The 18,787-nt window shown below is 34.5% G+C and overlaps 1 protein-coding gene across 1 annotated transcript in view; it reads left to right on the plus strand.

Annotated features, from left to right (window-relative positions):
* The window catches only part of pde9aa (phosphodiesterase 9aa), a gene marked incomplete at both ends in the record, with an annotated part of 44,533 nt that overhangs the window by 23,315 nt on the left and 2,431 nt on the right, over positions 1–18,787 (plus strand). The window contains 10 exons of the mRNA XM_083889443.1: positions 3,405–3,489; positions 3,923–3,983; positions 6,047–6,121; positions 7,584–7,670; positions 8,405–8,509; positions 13,867–13,949; positions 14,210–14,366; positions 14,447–14,560; positions 17,220–17,324; positions 18,186–18,314. Coding sequence (XP_083745569.1) covers positions 3,405–3,489; positions 3,923–3,983; positions 6,047–6,121; positions 7,584–7,670; positions 8,405–8,509; positions 13,867–13,949; positions 14,210–14,366; positions 14,447–14,560; positions 17,220–17,324; positions 18,186–18,314 — 1,001 coding nt within the window. The remainder of the gene's footprint in view (positions 1–3,404; positions 3,490–3,922; positions 3,984–6,046; positions 6,122–7,583; positions 7,671–8,404; positions 8,510–13,866; positions 13,950–14,209; positions 14,367–14,446; positions 14,561–17,219; positions 17,325–18,185; positions 18,315–18,787) is intronic.

The raw sequence follows: 18,787 nt of genomic DNA on the forward strand, positions 1-18,787 counted from the left end.
TTATGTGAAAACGCGCAGTGCATTCTGGGTAGCCCTTGCTCCCAAGGGTGGTCTCGGAAAATCTCAACATTGAGGGCGATACAGCCCTTAAACTCGCCCCTCAACTTAATTTTTCTGAGAATCGGGACAGCACTTGCACTAGAGGGAGCGCACATTTTTGAGATTGAGGGTTAAGCAAGGAATTGAAATTCACCCTCGGAGTCTAAACATGTGGTTTATGTATTAAGACGTTGTCGGCGGTGATCGGCGCCGCCTCTGTGGACGCTCTGTGCGCACTGTGAGCCGGCACAGAGCAGCTTAGCTCGGCCTGTCCTGAGGACCAATCGCAGCTCTTGCCGTCTCCGTTGTCCCTTGACGGAGTGACGGACACTTAAAAAAGATATTGTGCAGTCGGAGACGACGCAGGCGGCTCTGCGTACCCTACGAAGAGCACTTTACGCAGGAGTATAAATTGGGCTTTACTGAATGAGCTGGTGATGTGCTAACTCACAGCTATTTGCATTTGCATTGCATTCATTTGCATCACAGTCAATACTTCAGACACTGCACAGCTGTGCCATTCACACATTATTCAAGCACATTTCAAAACAACATACTGAGCGAGCCAGACAACAGCATACATACAACAGGCATAAGCAAACTAAGCAGCTGCTTGGGAGCCCCCTGGTGATCGGGTGTGGAAGGACCATTTTTTTTTTCTTTTTATATTGTATCATCATAGATACATTCATGAAAGATGAAACTAACAATGTTAACTGAGGGAGATCTATAGGGCAGAAACTGTCTTACTGTACACCTGGTGCTTCTAAAGCTCTTATGCTCAAAGATGAGTCAGTACCACTATGAGGGAGGAGATTACTATTTTTTTCTCTCTAATTGATGCTTTTTTATTTACAAAGAATCTAATGTAGTACGCAGTGAGTCTGGCTGCTGTATGATCAACAAGGTTTTCTATGAGGAACGGGAGTCAAATCAAGATAGGTACATTTAGATCATTGGTTCTCAAAGTGCGGCCCGGGGGCCAATGGCGGCCCGCAGAAACATTTCTGGCGGCCCACAATAAATTACAGTTGATAGTTTTAATACAGGAGCTACTAAGCTTGTTAAATGTTTATTGGACATTACTGGATACAGACCAATAAGTGTAAACTGTACAACTGTATTTACTATGTCATCAAATTTTGGATGACATAGTGACACAGTATAGTATGACGTTTTTGTCAAATTTTGGCATTAAAATTTTTCCCAAAAATGTGGGACGGCATATATGTCATTTTTGTCAAATTTTCGCCGAAATTTTTTTTGAGAAAAAATGTCAAATTTGGGACGGCATATATGTCATTTTTGGACCAAAAATTTGACAGAAACGTCATACTATACTATGTCGTCCAAAATTTAAAAAAAAAATGTATCCAAAATTTGACAAAAACATCATACTATACAATGTCGTCCAACATTAAAAAAAAAAATGTATCCAAAATGTTTGGTCCAAAATTTGACAAAAACGTTATACTATACTATGTCGTCCAAAATTTGAAAAAAAAAATATATATTTTTTTAAAAATTTACAAATTTGGGACAGCATATGCCATTTATGTCAAATTTTTGGACCAAAAACTTTTTCCCCAAAAAATTGTAAAATTTTGAAAGACATAGTATAGTATGACGTTTCTGTCAAATTTTGGACGAAAAACTTGTTTCCCCAAAAATTTTTAAATTTTTGACGACATAGTATAGAATGACGTTTTTGTCAAATTTTGGACCAATTTTTTTTTGACAAATTTGGGACAGCATATGCCATTTTTGTCAAATTTTTGGACCAAAAACTTTTTCCCAAATTTTTTTTTAATTTTGAAAGACATAGTATAGTATGACGTTTTTGTCAAATTTTGGACGAAAAACTTTTTTCCCCAAAATTTGTTAAATTTTTAACGACATAGTATAGCATGACGTTTTTGTCAAATTTTGGACCAAATTTTTTTTGAAAAAAATTGACAAATTTGGGACAGCATATGCCATTTTGTCAAATTTTTGGACCAAAAACTTTTTCCCAAAATTTTTTAAAAATTTTGAAAGACACAGTATACTATGATGTTTTTGTCAAATTTTGGACGAAAAACTTTTTTCCCAAACTTTTTTTAAATTTTTAACGACATAGTATAGCATGACGTTTTTGTCAAATTTTGGACAAAAATTTGTTTTTCAAAAAAATTGTCACATTTTGGACAATGTAGTATAGTATGTCGGTTTTGTTAAATTTTGGACGCCATCAGTTTTTTCCCTTTGGCGGCCCTCAGTCCAATGTTGGGTTCCTAAATTGGCCTAAATAGGTATCACAACTTTGAGAACCCCTGATTTAGATGTACTGCTATGACACCGGGTTAAATAAAGGTTTCATTGTCTCTTTGGATGTATTAATATTATTATCAGACAGGCACTGACTGTAACAGCATTTTTTATTATGCTATTGAAGTTAATTATTATTAACAATTAAATGTGAGTAAACAATGTTCAGTTAGGAGAGGGTTTTAGGGGAAAATGTTGAAATTCTCAATATCGATACCATAAGTTAAAACAAGATTGAGATTGTGACTAAGGTGATTTATTCACATGTTGAATGAAACCAATGTATTTTTAACAGCATCAAATGCATCAGACGATCACTGTCAACATCAACATGGCTGTTGAAATTATTATTATTATTGTATCTGTCTTAAGTACTAACTTAGATAAGAATTCAGAGAACTTCTAATAGAAACTCTGAATATAGATAGATCATTGGTTCTCAAAGTGCGGCCCGGGGGCCAATGGCGGCCCGCAGAAACATTTCTGGCGGCCCCGCGGTGAATTACAGTTGATAGTTTTAATCCAGGAGCTACTAAGCTTGTTAAATGTTTATAGGACATTACTGTATACAGACCAATAAGTGTAAACAAAAATACTGGGTATTTACCTGGTTTCTATATGGGGAATTTTAGTGTATTATTGGGTTATAAGCTGGTAATAAGCAGGTAGCTACAGCCCCCAATTACTAGCTATTTACCCAGTAAATATATGGTAACAGAAATGTGTTACTTGGTATTAACCTGTAATTAGAAGGTAAGAACAATGGCCAAAATACTGGGTAATTACCCAGTAAATTATAAAGCGTTATTATATTAATGCTTAAATTACATTATATTAACGCTTATATCACTTAACGCTAAACTGTAGAACTGCAATCTGGTCATTAAAATTATTACAAATGGGATTTCTTTCTGGGTTTTTTTTTCCTTTGGCGGCCCTCAGTCCAATGTTGGGTTCCTAAATTGGCCCTCAGGTATCAAAACTTTGAGAACCCCTGATCTCATTGATCTCATAAGTGCTATGAGGAGCTAATGAATGACTTACATGTTTGCCTGCAGTGGAGGGCATGAAGGTGGTGGAGATTGAGAAATGTCGCAATGACATCAAGAAGCTTCGTGAAGAAATGGCATCGAGAAATAACAGGTGAAAACAACAGCAGCTGGATTATTATCTTCTCGTCAGCTTCGTCTAGTCTGCTCTTTTATTGGCAGCATTGACATTTGATGTTTGGATTGGACCTGATTTACTGAGAACCTTACCTGACTGTAAATACTAGCATGCACAGTGCTTTGGTATCCATATTACTACAGTAACTGCAATTATTTATTAATTGATATATTGCCCTGCCCTAATGTTTATCTGTTACCTAATGTAGAACCTTTTGAAGGAATTATTTCAAATGTGGCCTAAATTTGACTCAAATTAGTTTGAGACTGGTCAGATTAGATTTGGGTGTTTTTTTTGTAAATGCCATACAATCAGGTTTGAAACAAATGTTGGATTTACAGAGTAGCTGTTTTAGATTTGGGTGTATTTGTGTCGTCGTGTGAATTTGCTTTTGTTTGTGTGTCTGCAGTAACTTCCTAGAAGACAATAAGAAGCTGACTCCTCGCAGAGATGTGCCCTCCTATCCCAAGGTAAGGTTCACTTAGAAAGTGTTCCCCACTGTGTGTCTCTGTGAGGCTGCTGATGTCAGGTGTACCAAGAAATGCTTCAAGAACCACAGAATAGTCATGTCAGTTCTCCAAATGTATGATATGATTGAATGTGTTTGATTTTCTGCACACGTGGTGGAAAAGTAACATTATGTATTGAACTTATTGAGATTTAAAGCTGATTAATAGGTTTAGTCACTACTTTAGTATGTTTATGTGAAGTGAAACATGAAATCATTGTTTTAATCCAATTAAATATAAACGTATAAACTCACACTCACACCCTGATAATGTGGATGGGAGTTGAATTATTATTGCATGTAATACAATCAACTGGACACAGTTCCTGCCCTCGGGCTATGATATTTGAAGATGTTGAAGTTAAACAATAGTAGAAAGAGACGGAATGGAGCTCTTCCTACTAACAACTAGCTGCAAGCTAAAGTTGTTTTGAGCTTTGATGTAATAGATCGATTGATTCCCAGTTTGCCAGTGCTTGTATACTGGTAAAATGAAAGAAGTCTAATTAATTGGTGTAGTCATACAGTAGCTTGACCTTTTTCCCAGCCAGCATATCCATGTGGGCCCTGTGTTTGCCCACTTTGTGCCCAGGTAGTCTGGAAAGGGAACTAATTGGGCATGGGACAAACCATGGACAAAACCATTTGAATTGAATTGAATGACTTTATTCCTCCCCCGGGGGGGAAACACACATTTACAACAGCTTAATTAAGGCGACAAGAGGTGCAGAAATGTGCAAGGGCATAATAAGTAAGAAGCAAGACAACGTAAAGATAAGAGTAAAAATAGGGTAAAAAATAAAATACAATATGGTAAACAAATCACACTCTAAATATAAGTAAGACTCTAATAAAATAAAATACAATAAGATAAAAATACGCTCTAATATAAGTAAAAAGAAGTAAAATGTAAGATAGAGTAAGAAATAGAATAAAATAAAATACAATATGCTCTAATATAAGTAAAAAGAAGTAAAATGTAAGATAAGAGTAAAAAATAGAATAAAAATAAAATACAATATGGTAAAAAAAAAAAAAATTTAATTAAATTACACACTCTAATGTAGGGTAAGTAATTCAGTAGAGATAAGAATAAAAATAAGACGAGTGCACAATATCCAAGTAGTACACACAGTGTAGAAAGGAACTAAACCGAGATGTGCACTCAGTACAGAAGAGAAATCCTGAATAAAGAAACTGAATTTGAATTTTACACCATAAGCAGAGGTAAGTATGTAAATGGGGGGACATGGGACCCAAATTGTCAGCCCACATGGACATGTTGGATGGGTTGTGTATGGAAACGTATTGACTGTGAGATAATGATTATCTCTCCCCTTCTATGAATCACTCAGCTAACACACAGTTCAGTCTCTAATAAGCAATGTGCAAACAATTGTATTCAACTGTGGAGAGTTACTGTTTCCTTAAGTACAGGCATGTCCAAAGTCCGGCCCGGGGGCCTATCACGGCCCTCGGTCAGATTTTGGTACGGCCCGCAGCTTCAGTTCTATACTGTATTATTTATGGCCCAGGAGGGACTGGGGGGCAGAAAATCGGCCTCAATCGCATGTCATTTCCTGTTACCTTATTATATTATTATGATATCTGACTCCAGATGATGTGAAAGAAATGCAGAATTGTTTCATTTGTCCACTCAAGGACAATAAAATTATTATAAAACATGGCCTTTGTGTGTAAATTTGGCTGTTAAAAAGACTACTATTGGCCCCCAGAAGTCTTTACATTATCAAATTTGGCCCCTCGTTAGAACAAGTTTGGACACCCCTGCTTAAGTATATAGGATATTGGTTACATGTGTTCTGTAATAGCAGAACCAAATTGAAATATTTCCCACAAGTTTCTTTTAATGATGGGATGCAACAGTACAGCAGGAATCTAGGAAGATGAAGTATCAATGCTTATGCATGAACATTACACTCAGTGTCTATAGTGATGTGTAAAAGTGTGCCCCAGCGCCACACAGAGGCGGACAGCGTTAACTGCCAGCTCTGTTGCCTGCAGTACATGCTGTCACAACACACCATAGATGCCCTCAAAAAACCCGCTTTCGATGTCTGGCTGTGGGAGGCCAATGAGGTAAGACTGACGATCTCGTTGAACTCGTCTCACCCACAATCGACCCTCTCCTCTCTGCCTCTGTCTTTCCTGCTGCTTGCTCTGTATGTGTGTGTAGTATCATCTCTCTAAGGCAGGGGTTCTCAAAGTGTTGATACCTGAGGCCCAATTTAGGAACCCAATATTGGACTGAGGGCCGTCAAAGGAAAAAAAAAGAAAAAAAACTGAAAGAAATCTTATTTGTAATAACTATGGCGTCTAAAATTTGACAAAACCGACATACTATACTACGTCGTCCAAAATGTGACTTTAAAAAAAAAAAAAAATTTTTGGTCCAAAATTTGACAAAAACGTCATACTATACTATGTCGTTCAAAATTTTACAATTTTTTGGGGAAAACAGTTTTTGGTCCAAAATTTGACAACAACGTTGTACAATACTATGTTGTCCCAAATTTGAATTAAAAAAAAAAAAAAAAAAAAATTTGGTCCAAAATTTGACAAAAATTACATATGCTGTCCCAAATTTGACATTTTTTCTCAAAATAAATTTTGGTCCAAAATTTGACAAAAACGTCATACTATACTATGTCGTTCAAAATTTTACAATTTTTGGGGCAAAACAGTTTTTGGTCCAAAATTTGACAAAAACGTTGTACAATACTATGTCGTCCCAAATTTTATTTTTTTTTCAAAAAAATAAAAATTGGTCCAAAATTTGACAAAAATGACATATATGCCGTCCCAAATTTGACATTTTTTCTCAAAAAAATTTTTGGTCCAAAATTTGACAAAAACGTCATACTATACTATGTCGTTCAAAATTTTACAATTTTTTGGGGAAAACTGTTTTTGGTCCAAAATTTGACAACAACGTTGTACAATACTATGTCGTACCAAATTTGAAATGTTTTAAAAAAAAAAAAATTTGGTCCAAAATTTGACAAAAATTACATATATGCCGTCCCAAATTTGACATTTTTTCTCCAAAAAAATTTCGGGCCAAAATTTGACAAAAATGACATATATGCCGTCCCACATTTTTGGGAAAAAATTTAAATGCCAAACTTTGACAAAAACATCATACTATACTTTGTCACTATGTCATCCAACATTTGATGACATAGTAAATACAGTTGTACAGTTTACACTTATTGGTCTGTATCCAGTAATGTCCAATAAACATTTAACAAGCTTAGTAGCTCCTGGATTAAAACTATCAACTGTAATTCATTGCGGGCCGCCAGAAATGTTTCTGCGGGCCGCCATTGGCCCCCGGGCCGCACTTTGAGAACCAATGCTCTACATTAAATACTTTCATGAGGCAAAAACTGCTAAATGGTTGACGTCATTTCGACGAGTTGTGGTATCGAGTTAATTTGTGAAACTAAAAACAAAGAAAGAGGAAACATCATGCAATGCAAATGCATCTTCAACTGACTGTTTGCAGACACATCACAGTGATTTGCTTTTGTTCTTTCAGATGCTAAGCTGTCTGGAACATATGTACCATGACCTTGGCTTGGTCAAAGACTTTAACATCAACCCAATTACGCTCAAGAGATGGCTGGTAACACCTGAACACATTCAATCAACATTTTCACCATTCAAACAATGTTAAAAAAAAAGTGTTGTGAATTTATTTAATAAGTAATATTTTATATTTTATATTAAGTGGTAGAAAAGGATGGATGTTAAATCTAAATGTTGCAAATGAACACGGTCAGTTAACCTGAAGATGGTCAGACTGTGTTTATAGAGTTAAATCATTAATTTGATTCCAACTTGTGAATGTTCCAATTTAAATGTGTGAATGTTCCAATTCACAGGTTGTACTTGTGAAAGCCATGTATTCCAGAATTATCGGTAGGGAAAATATACATAAAAACTTGAAATAAATCAGCTCCACTTATGCAATGTCCAGCACACAGCAGCGTATATATCAAGGTCAAAGGGAGGTCAAAGTGAGGCCAAAACACCTCAACAAAATTTCTCCAAACATGTTTTTTTTGTTACTTTTAGGCAGTTATTATCAGGCCATGTGCCAAATTTGAATTTGTTCATTTAATTGTGATTCTATAAACACAGCCTGACCATCTCAAGCTTTTATTTTGGTACCTCCAGTTATGGACCGTGTGAATTTGCATATGAGCTGAACATTTTTAGATTTCACTTTAGCTTTATGGCAAACGGTAATATAGTGCTTGAAGCTAAATGTGGCAAAATGTTGAGCTCGAGCCACAGCACTTCCTTAAAAAACACATACATCTCTCACTTTCTCTCCGTCTTTGTCTCTCTTGGTAGTTATGTATTCATGACAACTACAGGAACAACCCCTTCCACAACTTCCGCCACTGTTTCTGTGTCACACAGATGATGTACAGCATGATCTGCCTCTGCAGCCTACAGGTAAACACCTTCTGCTGTGTGTGTGTGTGTGTGTGTGTGTGTGTGTGTGTGTGTGTGTGTGTGTGTGTGTGTGTGTGTGTGTGTGTGTGTGTGTGTGTGCGTGTGTGTGAGTGTTTGTGTGTTCTTGTACTTGCTGAGGACCAGTGAGGGTTTTTAACCAACAAAGTGAGGTCATTTTTACGGAGTGAGGACATTTTGGCTGGTCCTCACTTTGTTTTCATTGAAATCACTTCCTTAGGTTGCTATAACATGCTATACTCAATTTGTCCAAAAAAAAAAATAAATCTAATTTTGGACGACATAGTATAGTATGACTTTTTTGTCAAGTTTTGGACCAACATTTTTTTTTTCAAATGTTTTTTTAATTTTTTGGATGACAGTATAGCACAACGTTTTTGTCAAATTTTGGACCATCATTTTTTTGTCGAAGATTTTTTCAAATTTTGGACAACAGTATAGTATGACGTTTTTGTCAAATTTTGGACCAAAAATTTTGGATACATTTTTTTTTCAAATTTTGGACGACATAGTATAGTATGACGTTTTTGTAAAATGTTGGACCAAAAATTTTTGATACATTTTTTTTATTATTTTGGACGACATAGTATAGTATGACGTTTTTGTCAAATTTTGGACCAAAACTTTTGGATACATTTTTTTTAAAATTTTGGACGACATAGTATAGTATGACGTTTTTGTCAAATTTTGGACCAAAAATTTTGGGTACATTTTTTTTTAAATTTGGACGACATAGTATAGTATGACGTTTTTGTCAAATTTTGGACCAAAAATGTTGGATACATTTTTTAAAAAAATTTGGGACGACATAGTATAGTATGATGTTTTTGTCAAATTTTGGACCAAAAATTTTGGATACATTTTAAAAAATTTTTTTGGACGACATAGTATAGTATGATGTTTTTGTCAAATTTTGGACTCATCCTTTTTTCAAATTTTGGACGACATAGTATAGTATGACGTTTTTGTCAAATTTTGGACCAAAAAATTTTGGGTACATTTTTTTTTTCAAAGTTTGGTCGACATATTATAGTATGACGTTTTTGTCAAATTTTGGACCAAAAATTTTTGGTCAAATTTTTTTTTTAATTTTGGTCGACAAAGTATAGTATGATGGTTTCGTCACATTTCGATAAAAAGTTTTCCAGACCTTTTTGCTCTGGGGCTCCACCTGCAGATGTTTTATGGTACTGCACCCAGTAGTTCTTTATAGATGTCATTCATGAAGTAGATATTTGTAATTGTGTTGATTTATATGGCCGGTCCTCACTTTGTTTTCATTGAAATCACTTCCTTAGGTTGCTATAACATGCTATACTCAATTTGTCCAAAAAAATAAATAAATCTAATTTTGGACGACATAGTATAGTATGACTTTTTTGTCAAGTTTTGGACCAACATTTTTTTTTTCAAATGTTTTTTTCATTTTTTGGATGACAGTATAGCACAACGTTTTTGTCAAATTTTGAACCATCATTTTTTTGTCGAAGATTTTTTCAAATTTTGTACAACATAGTATAGTATGACGTTTTTGTCAAATTTTGGACCAAAAATTTTGGATACATTTTTTTTTTCAAATTTTGGACGACATAGTATAGTATGACGTTTTTGTAAAATTTTGGACCAAAAATTTTGGATACATTTTTTTTATTATTTTGGACGACATAGTATAGTATGACGTTTTTGTCAAATTTTGGACCAAAACTTGTGGATACATTTTTTTTTTTAATTTTGAACGACATAGTATAGTATGACGTTTTTGTCAAATTTTGGACCAAAAATTTTGGATACATTTTTAAAAAAATTTTTGGACGACATAGTATAGTATGATGTTTTTGTCAAATTTTGGAACAAAAATTTTTGGTCAAATTTTTTTTTTCAATTTTGGTCGACATAAGTATGATGGCTTCGTCACATTTTGGACCAAAAATGTTGGATACATTTTTAAAAAAAATTTTGGACGACATAGTATAGTATGATGTTTTTGTCAAATTTTGGACCAAAAATTTTTGGTCAAATTCTTTTTTTTAAATTTTGGTCGACAAAGTATAGTATGATGGCGTGTGTGTGAGTGTGTGTGTGTTCTTGTACTTGCTGAGGACCAGTGAGGGTTTTTAACCAACAAAGTGAGGTCATTTTTACGGAGTGAGGACATTTTGGCCGGTCCTCACTTTGTTTTCATTGAAATCACTTCCTTAGGTTGCTATAACATGCTATACTCAATTTGTCCAAAAAAAAAAAAAAATCTAATTTTGGACGACATAGTATAGTATGACTTTTTTGTCAAGTTTTGGACCAACATTTTTTTTTTCAAATTTTTTTTTCATTTTTTGGATGACAGTATAGCACAACGTTTTTGTCAAATTTTGGACCATCATTTTTTTGTCGAAGATTTTTTCAAATTTTGGACAACAGTGTAGTATGACGTTTTTGTCAAATTTTGGACCAAAAATTGTGGATCCATTTTTTTTTTCAAATTTTGGACGACATAGTATAGTATAACGTTTTTGTCAAATTTTGGACCAAAAATTTTGGATACATTTTTTTTATTATTTTGGACGACATAGTATAGTATGACGTTTTTGTCAAATTTTGGCCCAAAAATATTGGAAACATTTTTTTTTTAAATTTTGGACGACATAGTGTAGTATGACGTTTTTGTCAAATTTTGGACCAAAAATTATGGATACATTTTTTTTAAAATTTGGACGACATAGTATAGTATGACGTTTTTGTAAAATTTTGGACCAAAAATTTTGGATACATTTTTTTTAAAAAATTTGGACGACATAGTATAGTATGACGTTTTTGTCAAATTTTGGATACATTTTTTTTTTAAATTTGGACGACATAGTATAGTATGACGTTTTTGTCAAATTTTGGACCAAAAATGTTGGATACTTTTTTAAAAAAAATTTTGGACGACATAGTATAGTATGATGTTTTTGTCAAATTTTGGACCAAAAATTTTTGGTCAAATTTTTTTTTTCAATTTTGGTCGACATAGTGTAGTATGATGGCTTCGTCACATTTTGGACCAAAAATGTTGGATACACTTTTAAAAAAAAATTTGGACGACATAGTATAGTATGATGTTTTTGTCAAATTTTGGACCAAAAATTTTTGGTCAAATTCTTTTTTTTAAATTTTGGTCGACAAAGTATAGTATGATGGCGTGTGTGTGAGTGTGTGTGTGTTCTTGTACTTGCTGAGGACCAGTGAGGGTTTTTAACCAACAAAGTGAGGTCATTTTTACGGAGTGAGGACATTTTGGCCGGTCCTCACTTTGTTTTCATTGAAATCACTTCCTTAGGTTGCTATAACATGCTATACTCAATTTGTCCAAAAAAAAAAAAAAATCTAATTTTGGACGACATAGTATAGTATGGCTTTTTTGTCAAGTTTTGGACCAACATTTTTTTTTTCAAATTTTTTTTTCATTTTTTGGATGACAGTATAGCACAACGTTTTTGTCAAATTTTGGACCATAATTTTTTTGTCGAAGATTTTTTCAAATTTTGGACAACAGTATAGTATGACGTTTTTGTCAAATTTTGGACCAAAAATTGTGGATCCATTTTTTTTTTTAAATTTTGGACGACAGTATAGTATGACGTTTTTGTCAAATTTTGGACCAAAAATTTTGGATACATTTTTTTTTCAAATTTTGGACGACATAGTATAGTATGACGTTTTTGTAAAATTTTGGACCAAACATTTTGGATACATTTTTTTTATTATTTTGGACGACATAGTATAGTATGACGTTTTTGTCAAATTTTGGCCCAAAAATTTTGGATGCATTTTTTTTTTAAATTTTGGACGACATAGTATAGTATGACGTTTTTGTCAAATTTTGGACCAAAAATTATGGATACATTTTTTTTTAAAATTTGGACGACATAGTATAGTATGACGTTTTTGTAAAATTTTGGACCAAAAATTTTGGATACATTTTTTTTATTATTTTGGACGACATAGTATAGTATGACGTTTTTGTCAAATTTTGGACCAAAAATTTTGGATATTTTTTTTTTTTTAATTTTGGACGACATAGTATAGTATGACGTTTTTGTCAAATTTTGGACCAAAAATTTTGGATACATTTCTTTAAAAAATTTGGACGACATAGTATAGTATGACGTTTTTGTCAAATTTTGGACCAAAAATTTTGGATACATTTTTTTTTAAAATTTGGACGACATAGTATAGTATGATGTTTTTGTCAAATTTTGGACCAAAAATTTTGGATACATTTTTTTTTAAAATTTGGACGACATAGTATAGTATGACGTTTTTGTCAAATTTTGGACCAAAAATTTTGGACCAAAAATTTTGGATACATTTTTTTTTTCAAATTTTGGACGACATAGTATAGTATGACGTTTTTGTCAAATTTTGGACCAAAAATTTTGGGTACATTTTTTTTTTTTCAAAGTTTGGTCGACATATTATAGTATGACGTTTTTGTCAAATTTTGGACCAAAAATTTTTGGTCAAATTTTTTTTTAAATTTTGGTCGACAAAGTATAGTATGATGGTTTCGTCACATTTCGATAAAAAGTTTTCCAGACCTTTTTGCTCTGGGGCTCCACCTGCAGATGTTTTATGGTACTGCACCCAGTAGTTCTTTATAGATGTCATTCATGAAGTAGATATTTGTAATTGTGTTGATTTATATTTTGTGGAAATGCTTTTCTGCCAATGGCAAATAGCTTATGCCGTTATTGACTCTTGTTTGGTGTTGTTTATTGGATTGGATGATTGAAGTTTGAAGAAATGGGCCACGCGGTTGGCGTCGTGGTTAGCGCTCTTGCCTTTGCAGCAAGAAGACCTGGGTTTGAGCCCCAGTTGGAACCAAGGGCCTTTCTGCATGGAGTTTGCATGTTCTCCCTGTGTGTGTGTGGGGGGGTTTTGTCTGGGATCTCCGGCTTCCTCCCACAGTCCAATGGTCCACAGTCCATTTGGGGATTAGGTAAATTGGTCACTCTAAAAGGGGAATCTTCTAGGAAAATATGTGTTCTTTCACCTTGGCTACAACCAACATCATCCAGGTTTCTCGCTCAAGTCCTTTTGTCAACATGAATGAATGTGATTAATGTGCTAAAAATGATTAATTCAGTCATGCTGTGATTGTCATGGGAGGACGATAACAAAGCAAGTGATGTCATGGGAATATGAAGGAGAGGCTTCTATCTCTTCTCATTTCATAAATCCAGGCCTATTGAGTAATTATCAAGCATCTATACCTCAGATGTGGTAATGAGGCATCACTCTCTCTCACACACACACACACACACACACTGATTAATTAAAATATTGTTGTGTTCACGTTTCAGGAGAAGTTCACTCAGGTGGACATTTTGATTCTCATGACAGCTGCTGTGTGTCACGATCTCGATCACCCTGGATACAACAACACGTAAGACACACTAACACAAACGATTAACACACACCTGACCATGCATGGCAACTATTTTTTTTTCCCCCAATCCCTGCTAAAGGGGTTCCCTTTTTAACTGTCAACAGGAGTCCTGAAAAATAACAGCACTGTTTTACATGATGTGTTGTGGAAGGATGGAATATGATCCCCAAACACAGAACCATTGTATTATGGAACAGATCTGGAACCCTATGGGTTAGGGTTCCTACCTAATTCTTGCCGTCCCGTCTCTCTTCCAGGTACCAGATCAATGCCAGAACAGAGTTGGCGGTTCGTTACAACGACATCTCCCCTCTGGAGAATCACCACTGCGCCGTGGCTTTCCAGATTTTCTCTCAACCCGACTCTAACATCTTCTCCAACTTTGAGCCAGAAGCCTTCAAACAGATACGACAGGTGTGTGTGTGTGTGCATCTCTGTCTGTGTTTGTGTTTGTGTTAATGAGATGTTTGATCCTGGGACCAACTGTTTTTCAGGGAACCATCACACTGATCCTGGCTACAGACATGGCACGACACGGTGAGATCCTAGACTCCTTTAAGCAGAAAGTCGACAACTTTGACTACACAGATGAGGAGCATGTCACCTGTGTAAGGAGTTTTGATTTTATGGAATGACTTTTAAAGGGACAATGTGTAGTATTTATGGGTTTATATAACCCAAAATCCACTTTTTTAATACATATTATGTGCTCCTGCATTGTCTAGTCGCTGTATAATAGTTTTTGTTTCATTTTTGTCGTAGTGTTTCAAAAAGTCATGTAAAATAACATGGTCGCGGGCCGCGGTTGCATAGCCACAGTTAGCAGCGAGACGCCGTGTTTAGTATAGTATGACGTTTTTGTCAAATTTTGGACCATGATTTTTTAGTCGAAGATTTTTTCAAATTTTGGACAACAGTGTAGTATGACGTTTTTGTCAAATTTTGGACCAAAAATTTTGGATACATTTTTTTTTTCAAAGTTTGGTTGACATAGTATAGTATGACGGTGTTGTTAAATTTTGGACCAAAAAATTGGGGATACATTTTTATTTTTGTCAAATTTTGGTCGACATAGTATAGTATGAGGTTTTTGTCAAATTTTGGACCAAAAATTTTGGATACGTTTTTTTTTCAAAATTTGGACGACATAGTATAGTATGACGGTTTTGTTAAATTTTGGACCATGATTTTTTAGTAGAAGATTTTTTCAAATTTTGGACAACAGTATAGTATGACGTTTTTGTCAAATTTTGGACCAAAAATTTTGGATACATTTTTTTTTTCAAAGTTTGGTTGACATAGTATAGTATGACGGTGTTGTTAAATTTTGGACCAAAAAATTGGGGATACATTTTTATTTTTTCAAATTTTGGTCGACATAGTATAGTATGACGTTTTTGTCAAATTTTGGACCAAAAATTTTGGATACGTTTTTTTTTCAAAATTTGGACGACATAGTATAGTATGACGTTTTTGTTAAATTTTGGACCATGATTTTTTAGTCGAAGATTTTTTCAAATTTTGGACAACAGTATAGTATGACGTTTTTGTCAAATTTTGGACCAAAAATTTTGGATACATTTTTTTTTTCAAAGTTTGGTTGACATAGTATAGTATGACGGTGTTGTTAAATTTTGGACCAAAAAATTGGGGATACATTTTTATTTTTGTCAAATTTTGGTCGACATAGTATAGTATGAGGTTTTTGTCAAATTTTGGACCAAAAATTTTGGATACGTTTTTTTTTCAAAATTTGGACGACATAGTATAGTATGACGGTTTTGTTAAATTTTGGACCATGATTTTTTAGTAGAAGATTTTTTCAAATTTTGGACAACAGTATAGTATGACGTTTTTGTCAAATTTTGGACCAAAAATTTTGGATACATTTTTTTTTTCAAAGTTTGGTTGACATAGTATAGTATGACGGTGTTGTTAAATTTTGGACCAAAAAATTGGGGATACATTTTTATTTTTTCAAATTTTGGTCGACATAGTATAGTATGACGTTTTTGTCAAATTTTGGACCAAAAATTTTGGATACGTTTTTTTTTCAAAATTTGGACGACATAGTATAGTATGACGTTTTTGTTAAATTTTGGACCATGATTTTTTAGTCGAAGATTTTTTCAAATTTTGGACAACAGTATAGTATGACGTTTTTGTCAAATTTTGGACCAAAAATTTTGGATCAATTTTTTTTTCAAAGTTTGGTCGACATAGTATAGTATGACATTTTTGTCAAATTTTGGACCAAAAATTTTGGATACATTTAAATTTTTTCAAATTTTGGTCGACATAGTATAGTATGACGTTTTTGTCAAATGTTTGACCAAAAATTTGGGATACATTTTTTTTTTCAAAGTTTGGTCGACATAGTATAGTATGACGGTTTTGTCAAATTTTGGACCAAAAATTTTTGGTCAAATTTTTTTTTTTAATTTAGTATAATAGTTTTTGTTTCATTTTCGTAGTGTTTCAAAAAGTCATGTAAAATAACATGGTCGCGGGCCGCGGTTGCATAGCCACTGTTAGCAGCGAGACGCCGTGTTTCTACCGGAGCCTGTAAGGACAAACGCGAGAGAACAAATCAAGCGTCTTTGTCCAGTCCACTGAAGCCGCTGCACACACTCATTCTGGTCTACTTGCTGAAGTGCTTAAGTTGAACTATATGCCAGTGTTTGTATAGATTATGTCAGTGCTCTGTCTGACAGAGACGTCTCAGCCAGCTAGCAAACCAAAGGCGGTAGTTTAGGGGCAGAATGGTAAACTGCTGGTAAAGCTCACAGAGGGTTTTTATATTAAGAGTTTTGCTCACTATGACGACTTTGATCAATCAATTCGTTAGTTTGGTCAAAACCTTTTGTCAGAAAACCAAAACCTCAAAATAAACCAAAATTGATTAGTTTTAACCATTTGTTTTATGGAGAAACAAAGAAATCAGCATATTTAAGAAGCTGTGAACTTGTATTTAATAAAAGGAAAAGTAATAGTTGCAGCCTTTTACTTTAACACTGTAAAATTGACTGTGTTAAAACCACACAAACAAATAAACTCTTACCATTGAGCTGAATTCATAGGTGAGATTGTGACTTTATTATTTCATGTTTACTTTCATCAGTTGTAGTGGCCGTCTTCAGTGATGCTTGGAAACTTGAAGGTTACCCCGTATTATTACGCCAACCGTGAACTTTGTTTTTCAGTGTTTCATTTTCAGACTTTTGCACTGCACTGTAACCCTCATGTTGGCGTTTGTGCTGTGTGCAGCTGAAGATGGTGCTGATCAAGTGCTGCGACATCTCCAATGAAGTGCGACCCATGGAGGTGGCTGAGCCTTGGGTGGACTGTCTGCTGGAGGAGTACTTCATGCAGGTGAGTCCAGCGAAAGCACTGGGGAAACATTTCAAAATTATTTTGATTTTTTATCCCCAAAATGAACTCCATCCATACATCCATTATCTAGGGCAGGGGTCTGCAACCTTTACTATGAAAAGAGACATTTTTGTCCCCTCTCCACCCAAATAAAATTAATCTGGAGCCGCAAAACCCATTTGACAAAAGATCGTAAAATAAATGTTACGCAACAATGACGTCAGTAATCCATAATATGGGTCTAAACTAAGAAAATACAATGGTTTTCATAATTTTTTATATCTATTAACAAAAAATAGAAAACAGAAAGTACTTAATTTGTACTCGCACTCGCTTCGCTGCTTTCGACGCCATCTTTCTTATGTGAAAACACGCAATGCATTCTGGGTAGCCCTTGCTTCCAAGGGTGGTGTCGGAAAAATCTCAATATTAATTAATTTAACTTAATTTTTCTGAGAATCGGGACAGCACTTGCACTAGCGGGAGCGCGCATATGACTGCGGTAATTTCATAACATCAGGCACAATCATTTGGACACAGTGATACATTGATTTACATTGTGTGGTCAAAGGTCAAAGGTTAAGGTCACTGTCACCTTGTCAAACACATTTTTGACATTGTGAATACAAAACTCTCCAGCATGCATTTTGAGGAAACCATGTGTTCACTTGGGTTACAGAATGAATTGATTTTTTTTGTGGTCACAGGTCAGTGTGACAAACATGTTTTTAGCCACTGTAACTCTTTACTATAACACAATTTTAGCTACATTTACTGTACTTTAATGCGGGGTCAGGTTTCCTCCATCCCGTTGTGTAAAGTGACATCTAATCGACTCATCTTTGTGTCCGTGCTGCGCAGAGTGACAGGGAAAAGTCTGAAGGGCTTCCTGTGGCTCCATTCATGGACAGAGAGAAAGTCACCAAACCAACGGCTCAGATCGGCTTCATTAAGTTTGTGCTCATCCCCATGTTTGAAACTGTGATGAAGGTAAATCTGCACCTCAGTAATGACAATGTCAGCCTCTTTTACACGAGAATTAGTAGGTGTAGAGCAGGGGTTCTCAAAGTGTTGATACCTGATGGCCAATTTAGGAACCCAACATTGGACTGAGGGCCGCCAAAGGGAAAAAAAGAAAAAAAACTGAAAGGAATCTTATTTGTAATAACCATGGCGTCCAAAATTTGACAAAACCGACATACTACACTACGTTGTCCAAAATGTGACTTTTTAAAAAAAAAAAAAATTTTTGGTCCAAAATTTGACAAAAACGTCATACTATACTGTCGTTCAAAATTTTAAAATTTTTGGTCCAAAATTTGACAAAAATTACATATATGCCGTCCCACATTTTTGGGAAAAAATTTGAATGCCAAAATTTGACAAAAACGTCATACTATACTGTGTCACTATGTCATCCAAAATTTGATGACATAGTAAATACAGTTGAAAAAAAAGAAAAA

This window comes from Microchirus variegatus (assembly GCF_963457635.1).
Source record: "Microchirus variegatus genome assembly, chromosome: 5".
Classification (NCBI taxonomy): Eukaryota; Metazoa; Chordata; class Actinopteri; order Pleuronectiformes; family Soleidae; genus Microchirus; species Microchirus variegatus.